The sequence below is a fragment of the Hemibagrus wyckioides genome, linkage group LG20, assembly GCF_019097595.1.
Source record: "Hemibagrus wyckioides isolate EC202008001 linkage group LG20, SWU_Hwy_1.0, whole genome shotgun sequence".
NCBI classification, from domain to species: Eukaryota; Metazoa; Chordata; class Actinopteri; order Siluriformes; family Bagridae; genus Hemibagrus; species Hemibagrus wyckioides.
Genome location: NC_080729.1, coordinates 18,825,991 through 18,841,786, shown reverse-complemented (window position 1 = coordinate 18,841,786; position 15,796 = coordinate 18,825,991). Strand labels below are relative to the sequence as shown.

The 15,796-nt window shown below is 40.1% G+C and overlaps 1 protein-coding gene across 16 annotated transcripts in view; it reads left to right on the top strand.

The window, feature by feature from the left end:
- dlg1b (discs large MAGUK scaffold protein 1b) overlaps positions 1-15,796 on the top strand; it is a 75,557-nt gene that overhangs the window by 48,492 nt on the left and 11,269 nt on the right. For 15 of the 16 annotated variants that reach the window (XM_058417871.1, XM_058417877.1, XM_058417873.1 and 12 more), the window contains 8 exons: positions 2,809-2,859; positions 3,698-3,822; positions 5,084-5,253; positions 6,482-6,618; positions 6,713-6,857; positions 8,431-8,557; positions 11,214-11,370; positions 13,135-13,237. In XM_058417871.1, coding sequence (XP_058273854.1) covers positions 2,809-2,859; positions 3,698-3,822; positions 5,084-5,253; positions 6,482-6,618; positions 6,713-6,857; positions 8,431-8,557; positions 11,214-11,370; positions 13,135-13,237 — 1,015 coding nt within the window. Of the gene's footprint in view, positions 1-2,808; positions 2,860-3,697; positions 3,823-5,083; positions 5,254-6,481; positions 6,619-6,712; positions 6,858-8,430; positions 8,558-11,213; positions 11,371-13,134; positions 13,238-14,772; positions 14,924-15,796 lie in introns of those variants that run through there. The other variant, XM_058417886.1, reaches the window with a different exon arrangement.

The window sequence follows — 15,796 nt, the reverse complement described above, 5'->3', positions numbered from 1 at the left end:
ATAAGAACCTAACGATTACCTTCCTTCCTTCCTTCCTGCCTGCCTGCCTGCCTGCCTTGCTTGGTTTTCTTTCTTTCTTTCTTTCTTTCTTTCTTTCTTTCTTTCTTTCTTTCTTTCTTTCGTTCTTTCGTTCTTTCGTTCTTTCGTTCTTTCTTTCTTTCTTTCTTTCTTTCTTCTTCAATTATTATTAATTTAATAAATAGGTTAAAAATTTGGAATAACTGATATACATATAGAAACATCCCTCTTGGTTTCTCCATGTTACGCCTCGGAGTAAGAGTCCACACCTTTTGGAAAACAGCTTGTTGTTGTTCCACATCACAGTAATGGTCTTCCACCATGCCATCGGCTCGCTCCGATCCATCTGAACCGTGTCTTCTGTAAGAAACACGCAGTTACCCAGCACTGTAGCAGAGCCGAGCTCCACAAAGTAAAGCATATTGTGATGAATCTTGTTTAAATAATACACACACACACACACAATCACCAGGTTTATTATCAGAGCATCGGCAGTCCTCCTCGCTCACAGCAGCGCTCTCCGATCCTCGCAGCTTTCCTCAGCAGCACTGCGCCATTCCCCCGAGGCGTTCTGCAGAGGGGAAAGGCGAGATCCGGCATTAATCTGCGTCTTTAGGAAGCATGTGTGCCTTTCTTTTCTTACCCCACACACACACACGCTGCCCTCAGGTTGGCTGTTGTGCTGAAGCAGTGACACGCTGCCTCTGAGTAGCACACTGGTCCCGGGGGAATCGCTGCCTTTTGTTTTTTATGTAATTGGGTTTCTGTAATTGGTCTTCATGTGCAGATTGTGTTGAGGAGCAGAAGTGTGAGTAATGAGCCATGATCGACGGTGCGAGTGTCTAAATATGTCTCCTGCACCCGAGTCACCGCAGTCACAGTGTGGTGTCATATTTACTATTAAAATAATCTCACACGCTGTTTTATCACTTCCTGCTTCTTTCTGTCTTACTCTAATGGAGGTGTTTCACAAACTGGGAAAGTCATTAGCCTCTAGTGTCCTCACACGTACAGGGTCCTGCTGTCTTTTTTTTTTTTTAACACGAGACTTGACATGTGACATGTGCCGCAAATGTCATGTGACTAACTGTGCTTAAATCCATCGTGTTTACATTTAAAGTGAGCGTCAGGGTCTCCAGAGAACTGCAGATGGAGGTCAAGGACCAAAGAAGTCCTAGGATTTGAATAAGATAGAAGATAGAAGATTTCTTTCTTTCTTTCTTTCTTTCTTTCTTTCTCTCTCTCTCTCTCTCTCTCTCTCTCTGTCTGTCTGTCTGTCTGTCTTGCTTTTCTCTCTTTCTGTCTCTCTTTCTGTCTGTGTCTTTCTTTCTTTTTTTTCTTTGTTTGTCTGTCTGTCTATCTTGCTTGCTTTCCTATCTTTCTGTGTTCTTTATATCGATGTTTAATATACTGAGATTAGCATGTGTTTTGTTAGAAAGTGTGTAAAAATGTGGATAAAATGTGGACTATTTTTATGTAAGATTTTTAATAAATCAGAAGTTGAGGTACTACTGTTCTTGTGATTAGCAGCTGGTGTGGATGCAGGTGTGTGTGTGTGTGTGATGGCCTCTGCTGCTCCGCTATCATTACTGTCATTAGAGCCGCATTGTAGGGGTACAGTAATGACTTTATCTTCCTGTTATCATGGAGTGAATAAACCTGCTGTCTCTGTGTCTCTCTCTCACACACACACACACACACACGCGCACACACACACACCTCCTCCTCCGCGTTCGTTATCTCTGTACTACTGTACCTGTACACACACACACACACACACACACACACACACACAGTGTATCAGTGAGTTGTGGGAGATGACATTTTATTTATTTATTTATTTTGTAGACAGTTTAAATGTCAAAAGGTTTTTTATAAAGATGGAAGTCTGTTTATAATATTGTATTATTTATATTTATTATGTATGTTTATATTAACCCTTTCATGCACAGCATCTAAACTTCTGGATAGTTTCTATATGTGTAGTTAGAGTGCGTGTTACACACTTAATATAACAACCATATACCTCACAGGTTATTCACTTATCTCTCTGTTTATATTTAGTCCTCTGTCTGTATGTCTGTCTTTTCTTTCTGTCTGTCTCTGTCTCTTTCTTTCTTTCTTTCTTTCTTTCTTTCTTTCTTTCTTTCTTTCTTTCTTTCTTTCTTTCTTTCTTTCTTTCTTTCTTTCTTTCTTTCTTTCTTTCTTTCTTTCTTTCTCTTTCTTTCTTTCTCTTTCTTTCTTTCTCTTTCTTTCTTTCTTTCTCTTTCTTTCTTTCTTTCTCTTTCTTTCTTTCTCTTTCTTTCTTTCTTTCTCTTTCTTTCTTTCTTTCTTTCTTTCTGTCTTTCTGTCTTTCTTTCTGTCCTTTCTGTCTTTCTTTCTGTCCTTTCTGTCTTTTCTTTAATTACTCTTATTTATTAATTTGATAAATAGGATAAAATTTTGAATATACAGATGAGCTTGTTTTAAATAATTCAGAATATAGAATCATGTCTCTGTTTGTATTGAACCCACTTTCTGGAAGCTTCAGTGGATTAGAGCTGTAGACTGCAGTTTGTTGAATCTGACACTCATTCTGCTGTCTCCTTCTCATTGTGATCCATGCAGAGTGTTCTGTAGCTCTATTTTTAAACCTGCCTTTGATAACGAACATTCGCCACTTTTATCTGAAATGATATTATTCTACGCTCCATTTGCTCGGTCACTCGCTTTGTACCGGTTTGATCGTTCGTAAAAGCTGGACCGCTCGGACCTGATGCGTTATATCTGATGTGTGTTTTTATCCCGCAGGTGAATGGCACAGAAGCGGACTATGAGTATGAGGAGATTACGCTGGAGAGGGTGAGTGGGATGTTTTCATACTGGAACACCCTCCATAATAATAACAATAATAATAATAATAATAATAATAACATGCCACCTGTAACCTTTTTGTTAAAAAAAAAAAAAACAAACAAACCACCAAACCTACAGATCTGTTGTCTGTCATTTTTCATGTTTTCATGTTCATCCAAATCACTGCTAAAGACGTGTTAGTTCATCTGTGTCATCAGACTGAAAATACACAACCTGGGCTAGAAAGAAATCAGCCCCATCTTACCTCTCACAACTGAGACTCTCTCTCTTTCTCTCCTCTCTCTCTCGCTCTCTCTCTCTCTCTCTCTCTCTCTCTCTCTCTCTGTCTGTCTTCCTCTTTCCCTCTCTCTCTCTCTCTCTCTCTCTCTCTGTCTTCCTCTTTCCCTCTCTCTCTCTCTCCACCCCCCCACACACCCTTCTTTCGGGTGACCCAGTTATCACGGCTCCATCTCAACTACGCGTTATTATCTCGGCATAAATAAACGAGGCTGCCCTCGGCAAGATGTCACCAGAACACTTTAACGCCTGCTCTGACAAACAGTGTCTGATCTTCACCGTCGCCTCTTCATCTATTTGTTTTGTTTTTCACAGAATGACAGCAATGAATAGAAACCACACACAAATCAGCTCAGACTAAAAGCTTCAGTCTTTATTTAACTTTAGATACACATGCCTTTAATGCATGCCTCATAAAGTAACATCTGGTCAGTGATTGGTTTGAAGGTGGTCCGCTATAACTGAACCTTAGATACTGGTGTGATCTCATGATAAAGTCACATGATAAAGCTGCATACTTATCCATTAACACTTGTTGTGTGTTCAGGCAAATTCCGGGCTGGGCTTCAGCATCGCAGGCGGCACAGATAACCCTCACATCGGAGAAGACCCCAGCATCTTCATCACCAAAGTGATCCCAGGAGGCGCCGCCGCTCAGGACGGGAGACTTCGGTGAGTCCGGGTTCACATTACCACTATGGACGTACAACTGAAGTCGGTCATTACATATAATGTTCTCAAGCTTATATATCTATATGAACATCTGTGTCTCTTGTTTGGGAAGTTATAGAGGGTTTATTCCTAATACAATCTATGAAGACTGTCAGGTTTATAGATACCTTCTTTACTGATTACCGTGTCATGAACTATTTAGGGGCAGCCATTTTGTCTGAAAGTTGATTTACGCATAATGATTCGTCATTAGACTAAGACATCAGACTAAATTAAGTTGTCTTTCTTTGTCACATATACATTACTGCACAGTGAAATTCTTTCTTCACATATCCCATCCTTGGAGGTTGGGGTCAGAGCGCAGGGTCAGCCATGGTAGAGCGCCCCTGGACCAGGGTAGGTTAAGGGCCTTGCACAAGAGCCCAACAGTGGCAGCTTGGCGGTGCTGGGGCTTGAATCCCGATCTTCTGGTCAACGACCCAGAGCCTTAACCACTTGCATTACGTGTGCTTGGTGTCTGCATGAACAGCTCTCAAATAATTATCACATTATTCACCACAGGACTGTGTTACATTTAAAATGATGGCATCTGCACTCATTATTGCACAGCTTATAGAATAGCACTTGATCCAGTGCATCTTATTTTTTAACATTTTATTACTCAGCTGTTAAAGAAAATTGAACAGCATTCGGTAGAAAGTGAACAATTACCTGTTAACCGACGTTACGGCATAATTCCCATCTTCTAAGTTACACCAACTCGTATTCTAAGGAAAAGGCAAACATTTGTGCCAAAGTTCTAGTAGAGCTGCAGCGAAACTGTGTCATCTACAAACCGACAGCAGAATGTTGGCTGAAGCTGTCGCATTATTTTCCTGTATTATTTATTGATTCCAGGGTCGTCATATATATTGAGTCTGAATGTTAATCTGTGTTATACTGAATATATTTTCAAAAATGTGTGTGTGCGCGTGAGGGAGAGTGGTGTGTCTGAGCCCGCTGTCAGAGGCTCATTAAAGCTGCAGGAGTGTGGACACACAGGAGCTGAGTGCTGACAGTGATGAGGACACATTGACATTTAGTCTGTCAGAGGGGGAGAACCTCTTTTGTGAAGGGGGTCAGGTCTCTTACAGCCTGTGGGGGTGTGGTGGGGGGGTGTTTGAAGTGGTTTGAATAGAACTTTCTCGATGCTGTAAATCTATTTTTAACGATGAAGTAAATAAAGTACGTTATGAGATTGAGAGTGCATTATTCCGCGTAGGGTGAACGACGTCATCCTGCGTGTCAACGAGGTGGACGTCCGGGATGTGACCCACAGCAAGGCGGTGGAGGCGCTGAAGGAGGCCGGATCGCTGGTCAGACTCTACGTCAGGAGGAGAAAATCCGTCTCGGAGAAGATAGTCGAGATCAAACTGGTTAAAGGACCCAAAGGTACAGTGGCAAGAGGGCAAGAGCACTAAATCTAGTTATTTATAACTGTGCTGCTTTATATGCTTTTTTTTGTACTTTGTTTAATTGGCTACAAATCGTATTGACTTGGAGCGGCAGGCACACACATCTACAGGAAGCCGTAATGAAAATATATTTTTTCTAAAAATTGGGAAAAGAAAATAACGCTACTCCTTCTGTTATGTTTATCTATTCTTTCTTCAATGCAGAGAAGAAAATAAAAACAAAAAAAAGTCTAATTTTTTATTTAAATTTTTAATAAATTTGTAATCATTTATTTTAAAGAAAATTCACTGTTGTGTGTTTTTTTTTTTAAACCATGTTTTATTTTCCTTAATATTTTCTTTTAACTTTATTTTATCCAAGTCCATGTTCCTCCATCTACTGCACCAAGCAGCCGTTGCCATGGAAGCCGTTTCCCACTCCGCCTCCTCCCCGCCCTATACTCTGTCTCTCCCCACCCTTAACGACAACAGCGTCTTTATTTATCAGTTTTATTTTCTTTTTATTATAGCGGTTATCGTTACAAGCCCTGAAGCGTTTCAAAGAAAAGTCAGGTGTCATTTTCTTGCAGTTTAGATTTGTAAGCTGTGCCTCACATCATGCTGAACAGAGCAATCAGCATTTTATGGTTGTGTTCATAACACAAACATTCATGAGAGCAGTTTATGCCACGATATGATCATCTGGTCTGAGTTCATGTCACTTTAGATGTAGTGACTAGCTGTTTATTTACTCCTCATACAGTCAGGGTTGCATTCAGTGCAGGCATAAATGCAGCATTAAAATATATGGCATTAAAAAAACCACATGCCAATCAAATCCTCCGTAACTACAACAGCTTGCGCAGAGACAGCAATTGTCCTGGTCTGGTCACCATTTAGAAGTATTTATTTATTATTTTATTTTATTTTATTCATTTTTTTTGTTTTATTTTATTTTAGTATTTATTTATTTTTTGTCCTTTACTTTTTTATTTACAAAATTTATTTATTTTATTTTATTTATTTTTTGTCATTTACTTATTTACAAAATTCTATTTTTATTTATTTATAGTTTTTTTTTTGTTTGTTTGTTTTTGTTTTCCACTCTAATTATTGCAATTTTTTGTAATAATTCAATATTTTGCAGCACTTGTGGATGATGGATCTCTCTGACATTATCAGTACGCGCTATCACTCACCAGCCCTTTTCTCTTGGTATGTCTCAGGTCTGGGATTCAGTATAGCAGGTGGTGTGGGCAATCAGCACATACCGGGAGACAACAGCATCTACGTCACCAAGATCATCGAAGGAGGCGCAGCACACAAAGACGGCAGGCTGCAGATCGGAGACAAACTGCTAGCTGTGAGTCTGACGCCGTAGAATCGTACAGAACCTGGAAGGCTGTCTGTTGTTTGTGTTTTACTGACTAAAGTGTTTGTGTGTGTGTGTGTGTTAGGTGAACAGTGCGTGTCTGGAGGAGGTGACCCATGAGAATGCCGTGACTGCCTTGAAAAACACTACAGACGTGGTGTATCTGAAAGTGGCCAAACCCAACAGTGTCTTCATGAATGACAGCTTCGCCCCTCCTGACGTCACTAACTGTGAGTGACGCTGAACATCAGCACCAATCAACACTTGTCACTGTTTATACTGAACACATGGCCACAGGAGATATATTATGTGATATATGTGATTCACAATGGATATATTTGTGAATATTTTTGATGTATCCACAATTTATGGGATTGGATATATTTGTGTAGATAGCTGGAAGGGTGGATTTAGGGAGATGGGTGGATGGAAAGATAGATGGTTGAATGGTGGTTGGATTTGGTTAGATGGAAGGACTGATGGTTGGATTTAGGGAGATGGAAGGATGGACAGATAGATGGTTGGATGATGGTTGGATTTGAGTAGATGGAAAGATGGATTTGGGTAGATAGGAGGATAGATGCTTGTATGGTAGTTGGATTTAGGGAGATGGATGAATGGAAGGATAGATAATTGAGTGATGGTTGTATTTGGGTAGATGGAAGGATGGATTTGGGTAGATGGAAGGATGGATGCTTGATGATGGTTGGATATGGGTAGATGGAAGGATGGATGGATTGTTTAGAAGGTTGGAAGGGATCGATTTAGGGAGATGGAAGTATGGACAGAGCTGGTTGAATGATGGTTGGATATGGGTAGATGGAAGGATGGATGGATTGTTTAGAAGGTTGGAAGGGATCGATTTAGGGAGATGGAAGTATGGACAGAGCTGGTTCGATGATGGTTGGATATGGGTAGATGGAAGGATGGATGGATTGTTTAGAAGGTTGGAAGGGATCGATTTAGGGAGATGGAAGTATGGACAGAGCTGGTTGGATGATGGTTGGATTTGGATAGATGGATGGATGATGGTTGGATTTGGGTAGGATGGAAGGATGCATGGATTTGTTTAGAAGGTTGGAGGGATAGATTTAGGAAGATGGATGGATAGGCAGATAAATGGTTGAATGATGGTTGGATTGGGTAGATAGAAGTTTGGATGGATTTGAGTACATAGAAGCATAGATGCTTGGATCATGGTTACATCTGAATAGTTGGGAGGATGGATGGACAGATAGATGATTGGAATTTTAGATGGATTTGGGTACATGTATGGATAGATGCATGGATGATGGTTGGATTTGGGTAGATGGAAGGATGGATTAGTGTAGATGGAAGGATAGATGCATGGATCATGGTTACAACTGGGTAGTTGGATGGGCAAATAAATGGTTTGATTATGTTTCAGTTGTGTAGATGGAATGATGGGTGGATTTGGTTAGATGGGAGGATGGGTGGATTTGGTTAGATGGGAGGATGGGTGGATTTGGTTAGATGGGAGGATGGGTGGATTTGGTTAGATGGGAGGATGGGTGGATTTGGTTAGATGGGAGGATGGGTGGATTTGGTTAGATGGGAGGATGGGTGGATTTGGTTAGATGGATAAAAGGATGGATTTGGGGGCAATGGTTTGATGGATGGATTTGGGTAGATGGCTGAAGATGAGTAGATGGATTTCAGAAGTAAATTAGATGGAGGGATGGAAGTATGATTGTAGGTTTAGATCACTCTTCTCACAGTATCTACTATTTAAATTAGTTTGCAGTATCACCAATTCATTTTCCGTTTCTTTTTTCCCCTCAGCTTATTTCCAACACATGGAGAACCACGTTAACACCCCCAACTACCTGAACCAGCCGCTCCCGCCGTCCTCCTCTGGACGCTTCTCCCCTACGCCCAAGACTCCACACAGGGATGACGAGGCGTCCAGGTAGCGTTTCATCTCCATCTCTTTGTGTTTAAAACACACTTCACTTTCTTAAACAGTTATCAGTCAACTATCAAATAAATCTAACATCAAACCAGTTCGAACGAGATGCTTACCTGTCAATCATTTCAGAAAGCTCCGCCTCTTCCACCGAGTCAAGGTGGAAAATGGTGTTGTTAGAAATTTTGAGCTTGAATACAGCAATCACACCTTATATTACTATTTTTTTTTATTATTATTTTATTTGAAGCTATATATTTGATCCTCCTTTCTCACTTCTTTACCTCCGATTTTTCACGTCTTTTCCTGCTGAACAAAGAGATGATGAGATGAAGTTATGAAAAATTTATTGGTGCCCAGGAATGGAGGGGGCTGGATATCTGCAGAGGGAGAATGATGGAGAGGGACTCTGTTCTGTCCCCCATCTCTCTCTCTCTCTCTCTCTCTTTCTTTCTCTCTGTCTCCTACCTTTCATCTTCCTCTTCCTCTCCCTTTTTTTCTGGAGCTCAAGGTCACCGCAGTTTAGCCATGCTCTCAGACCAAGTGGCTCTTGCTGCTGTGCGATAATAGAATTGAGCAATTGTCACTCAGAAAATGACACACATTCCCGCCATCAATCTAGCCTTCCTTCACAAGTCCTTGGGATAAGTGCGGAATGTCGGGATGTGTCTCCACTCTCTGCGCTGACAGCCCTTTGTCAATCCTCATATGACACGCTGCTACGCACACACAGCACTGTAATACAGATAGATGAGATTGTGTACAGGCAGTGTAGAAATAGATGTGTATATATATACTGTAGATATATATTACTGTTATTCCATATGTGCTGTATGGAAAATAAAGCTGAAGTGAATGAGCGTAGTTGGGAAAGTCTGATATATTTTAAACATTGCACCCGTAGTCGTTCCACAGTGGCAGAGTAGCGTATCACGTTCACGGATTTGCGTTATTGATGCTCTTCTCACCGAGCACTCCGTCAGCAGGGCCGATCCGGTTGCCAGATCATCTTCCTCAGGTTATCGAGGCTAAACAAAGAAGAGATAAGAGGTCTGTGGTCGTGTTGCGTTCTCTATTTCTCTCATTTTCTTTGTCTATCTCTCTCTCTGTCTGTCTCTCTCTCTTTTTATCTCTCACTCTTCCTTCCTGTCTGTCCTTCTGTCTGTCCTTCTGTCTGTCTCTCTCTCTCTCTCTCTCTCTCTCTCTCTCATCTCTCTTCCCCCCCATCTCTATCATGACCACTTTTGTGACTAAACTCGATTTAGTTTTTCTTTTAAAAACAATCACACACATTCTAAATTAAAAATGTATTTAAAAATAGTTTTTTTTTATGACAAAGTCATAAAAGACATTCACTTGTTTCATATCGTGTATCCTAGAAATGTCTTCACCTATCAGTATGTTGGCTGATATTTCTTTCACCTCACCCATCCACAGAGTCCACTCTCAGTGGTCAAGGTTACTGTTTCATTTTTATACCATAACATTACCATCAGCTGTCCTCTCTCTCTCTCTCTCCCCACCCCTAACACTGGGCTTAAATTTGTATAAAAGCAGGCTGGCATTTGGGACCGACATCATCTTTATCCCTAACCCAGATATCACTTATCCCCTAAACTGTATCTGGTCCAGATCATGTGATGTCAATTTTCATCCAAATGTATGCTAATGTCTCATCATCTCTCATCTCATCAGCCAGAGCATAAACAAGATTATTCTAATGTGCTGGAGTAATTTGTTTAAATGGAAATAAATCTGGAAAAAAAAGTGCCCCCATCCCAAATAGGATGATGCGATGCTCATGACACAAACGAATTATAGTCACTGCTATATCCCTCCCCGTCTCTATGGTTACTCGCAGTAACAAGCAGCTGATAAAAATGACCAGTCTCTTTATTTCCCCTCCATTTTTCCATGCTCTTTAATCCCTTACATTCTCTGCTTAATATTCAGTCATTCATCAAAAAAAGCAGATTATTCAGGAACTCCTATGAATTATTAAATGTTATTAATTATTAATAACTGCTGTCAGATAGGAAAGGTGTGTAGTTGAGATTCATAAAGGTAGCGCTATCTGAATACCTAATTATTATTATTATTTAAATTTCCGGAAATAAGTTTACAAATAAATATATTGATAGCCCTGTATTTAGTATCATTTTTGCTAGACATTTTTAAAATCCAGTTTTAAGATTTTTGAGATCTATAATATATAAAAATATAAATATATGACTTCTTGGATTTATTTATTTATTTATTTATTTATTCTAGTTTTTTTTATCCTCTAAGCTTGTAATGGTTTATTTCATTTAATTTTTATTTTATTTCAGTGGTTTTTTTTTTGGAATTAACAGATTTATTGTGACACTTTATGCCGTCTTTTTTAAATTTGTGTGTTGAAGTCATTTTTTTTTTACCCTTATACACAACCAAAATTCAGCTCAGTGGTTTACAGATAGAGTAAAAAAATATTTGTAGTGCAGGAGCGCCCTCTAATGGCAGTTCAATAGAAAAGCTTTTAAATATATTGAAGTAATATATTTTTTTATTTATAATGATACTGTGCTATGTGTTACATGAGCAGGATGAGTCTTATTAGCTTCTTTACCGTCTTTTAAATGACTAAAGCTGTATGTTTGTGTGTGTGTTTTCATGACAGAGAGCCAAGGAAGGTGGTGCTGCACCGTGGAGCCACAGGTCTGGGTTTTAACATCGTCGGTGGAGAAGACGGAGAGGGAATTTTCATCTCCTTCATTCTAGCAGGCGGGCCCGCTGACCTGGGCGGAGAGCTGCAGAAAGGAGATCGCCTCGTCTCGGTTCGTTACTCAGATTATCAACTCATTGACAAAAAAAAAAAAAACCTGATTGATGTCTTGAATCAATTCGACTGCAGGAAGTGAACCGAACATGGTGCGTGTTTTGGGTTATTTTCTGTAGTTGTGAGCTGAGCCACAGAGCTGTAAAAGGATAGGCCATGTGACTACTAGATGTGATAACTAGATACACCGATAACTTTATGACCCCCTGCCTAATATTGTGTTGGTCCCCCTTTTGCTGCCAAAACAGCCCTGACCTGTCCTGCACTGTGTATTCTGACACCTTTCTATCAGAACCATCATTAACTTCAGACTATTTGTATTAACTTCAGCAATCTGAGCAACAGTAGCTCGTCTGTTGGATCGGATCACACGGGCCAGCCTTCGCTCCCCACGTGCATCAATGAGCCTCAACCGCCCATGACCCTGTCGCCGGGTCACCACTGTTCCTTCCTTGGACCACTTTTGATAGATACTGACCACTGCAGACCGGGAACACCCCACAAGAGCTGCGGTTTTGGAGATGCTCTGATCCAGTGGTCTAGCCATCACAATTTGGCCCTTCATCAAACTCGCTCAAATCCTTACGCTTGTCCATTTGGCCTGCTTCTAACATCAACTTTGAGGACAAAATGTTCATTTGCTGCCTAATATATCCCACCCACTAACAGGTGCCATGAAGAGATCATCAGACTTATTCACTTCACCTGGCCCTGGTCATAATGTTATGCCTGATCAGTGTACGTGTTCAAGGTGCTCAGGTGATTTTTGTGATTTCTGAACACACCTCCAGCCAGTATTTTACCTGTTGGATTTCTTTAATTATACAAAGTGTGGAATCAAACTAACACACAGCAAACAAAGCAAAAGAATCAAGTATCAGTCTGATTCAACCCGATTCAAATCAATGAGCGGGGAATAGATGATCATATGAGAGTGACTGACCAGCCTTTTCACATCACAGTAAATATACAGTAATACACCCATATACAGTATGTCCAACCTTTCTCTCAGATATTTACTCAGTCATTGTGGATCTCTCTCGCTCTCTCTCGCTCTCTCTCTCTCATATTCCCACACACTTTTCAGGGTTTTTGTCAAAGCAAGAACACACCCTATAATCTATTTTAACCTTCTTTCTTTCTCTCTCTCTCTCTCTGCACCCAAACAGGGCTAGGTTTCTTCTTAAAAAAAAAAAAAACACCCTTATGTAGGCTTGATGTCACAAAATTGGAGTAATTTCCTCCTCATTAGGGAAGGGTGGAGCGCTCGCTAAATAAAAAAAACTCATTCATCTTCAGTTTCTAAATTCAATAACCACACTGAAATGACATGACAGAAACGTTTCGGTTGCCAAGAAGTGATGCTTGTACTACTTCTCAGGCCTTTTTTATTTTGAAAAATGGCGCTGAATAATAATAACATGCAAAAATTTGGTTTTAGTGAGATAAAAATGTCAAGGCAAAAACATATACTTCTTTGTAATTTTTTTTTTTTTTGCTGTTTTTATCCAATTATTAGCATATCTGCTCCAAGCTGCTGGCAGCCAAGTAGGAAGTTTAAAAAGCTGGGCTTAAAACAAGCATTGACACTGTAGTGAAAAATAATAAATATTATTATTATTATTATTATTATTGTAATAGTAAATAATGTCAGTAGCACAAAAATGTTCATTCGGTTTTTGTATAGCAGATGCTAAATTAAATCAAGACTAGAATATCAGGAGCGATAAAACTTTGATTTCCTCCTGTTTTCTTGCTGCAGGTGAACGGAGTGGACCTACACAGTGCTACACACGAACAGGCAGCAGCTGCTCTCAAAAACGCCGGGCAGACGGTCACCATCGTCGCCCACTTTAAACCAGACGGTAAGCCTGTCATACTGTAGACCAGAAACGGCGAGGAACAAATCAATAACCAGCACTCGGGTAGAAGAACAACATTCACCTGGGACTCATTTTTGTTCTTGTATTCTTGTTTTGGCTGCTCCCCTGTTTGGGATCGCCACAGCAGATCATTTGGTCTGCGTTTTTTTGATCTGGCACAGGTTTTATGCGGGCTTGGGCTTGGGGCTGGCACTGAGAGTTAACTCTTAAGTGGCTGGGGTAGCACCCTGCCCGGGAATCGAACCCAGGCCATGGCAACGAGAGCACAAGATCCTGCAACTGGACCACCAGGAGGCTATTTTTATTGTTGTATTATTATTATTATTATTATTATTATTATTATTATTATTATTATTATAAAAAAAATTTTAAGCTGTTATTTTTTTTTTTATTTAATTTTTTCTTTATTTTCTTTTAATTTTTTTAATAAAAAATAAAATCTGAAAAAGGGTTTTAAATAGAATAACTTTAATCATTTTAACTTTAACTAATCGCTTTAACTAATCATTATCTAACTAATATTTAATTACTTCTTTTTTCTTTATTATTATTACTATGAACTGTAATTGAGAGTGTGAAGTGGGCGGAGTTAGTCTTGAAACATGGTTTGTTCTGACGTGATTTGTCCCGCCCACACTTTTTTTTCTCTTTTTTTTTTATTTTTTTATTAAAAACTCCTGAGCAATTTAATGTAAAGCCCGCTAATATTCCTGTAGCTAATCAGGCGTAACTCTCACTCGTACGCCGCTAGAATATTAGGGAACGCCCACTGTATGCTCCTCAGATCTCCATTCAGTCAGTGCTTGAGTTGTGGTTTGGTGCATTACAACCTTAAATCTCCATCACAGGACATTTCTTTAGCTGTGTATGGTTCTGTAGTGCTGTAACAGCAGCTGGAGATCCGCTCGGTGGTGACCAGAGTCGGTCCAGTTCGGCTACTGGACACTCTTGCCTCCATATTTATCCTAAACCACGTCAAAAGGCTTGGAAAGTTCATTCTGTTTTATAGGGAGGTGCTTAATAATGAGGGTTAGGAAGCAAAATGAAAGGAGTTAGTGAATTATTTGCTTAGGAGGAAACAGCTGTGTAATATTCTGAGATCAGATGAAAATTATGTGTATATAAACATCCTAGCGCTGCATGCATATTTCACTGTGCGCTCCTTTAATCGGTTTCAGCTTGTTCATTTGTGTGCGTGGGTTGGTTAGTTGTTTATTTATAATTTAATTTATTACATTGTTATTACTAGTCATATTATTATTATTTGAATTGGTTACTGATGAGACCTGCTTGTCTCACACACCACATGATAAACTCCTCTGTGTGTATGAGCATAATGTTTGCACAACGTCCCCGTCCCCCGTCCCCCCCTACCCCAGGCTGACATTTATTTAAGGACGGCGTTACTGAGAGTGAAGTGTGTGGCCTTGAACAGCGAGGGATGGAGAGAGGGATGAGTAGACTGGGCTGAGAGGGGTGGAGAGGGAAGGGGAGGGCTTGAGTGCGCAGAGGCAGGATGGAGCGTGAGTTTGTGTGAGAGTTAGTGAACATGGAGTCGAGCTGCCTTTTAGTCACCAGGAGCTCCTGACGAAGGGGTAGAGTGTGAAAAAGTGTACTCTATCTGGCGCTGTAAGGACCAAATGAAGAACAAGGACGCAGATACAGACTGTAAGTAACTGCGTCTGTACATTGGTTAATCAAGTATTATAGCTCTATGTTGTGTATCCTTTTATTATTTAAAGGGATTTCGTGTTGTTTGTCGCCTTTGCCTTCGACGGTAAAACGCTCCTCAGTCGCTTGTCACCTGATTTTACATTTAAATCTCAAACAAAGCAGTAAAACCCCAGGGCTGGGGCGATGTGCTGTAGTAGTTTGGTCTTCTCTGCACCTTACATGACCTGAGAGACTGTACGATATCGCTTTTCACTCATCACTTTACCGCGTAAATATTGCAGTGAAAAGTGATACAGAACCGTTCCGTCTAACATGACGTGATTGATTGACCATGCGTTATAATTATTTAATGATACGGACAGAATTGGAGTTCACAGGATGTGCATGTGCACGTATTAAAGCAACTGCATGAATTATGCGAGATTTCAGATCAGCTCGATGTTTTTGTTCTTTGGCCCGAAAGCTTAAAGAAAACTGTGTTATATGAGCGTGCTTCAGCGATATCAGCCTTACAGAGGGTGTGTTAGTGCTCAGCACTATTTCATGAGTAATTATATAAGACACAGGACATCACATACAGTCCTGCCAAAGGCTTATTGTCACATCTGGTTATATTGAAGAGGTTGAGAGAAAACACTCATTGCTAGTGTTCCTACAGCAGAGAGGACCGGATCGTACAGAAGACAGCTTTTAGGGCACAAGTGCTATACCTCCACACAGAGTAGTCTTAATCAAAGGTGAATGAACATAGCAGCTCGTTTTTCCACCTCTCTCTGTGTAGGTCTCTTCTTCTTACTTTACATCGTACACACATGCTCCTTTTAATTCTAAAATTGAACATTAAGGTGTTCTAGTACTATTCCAGTA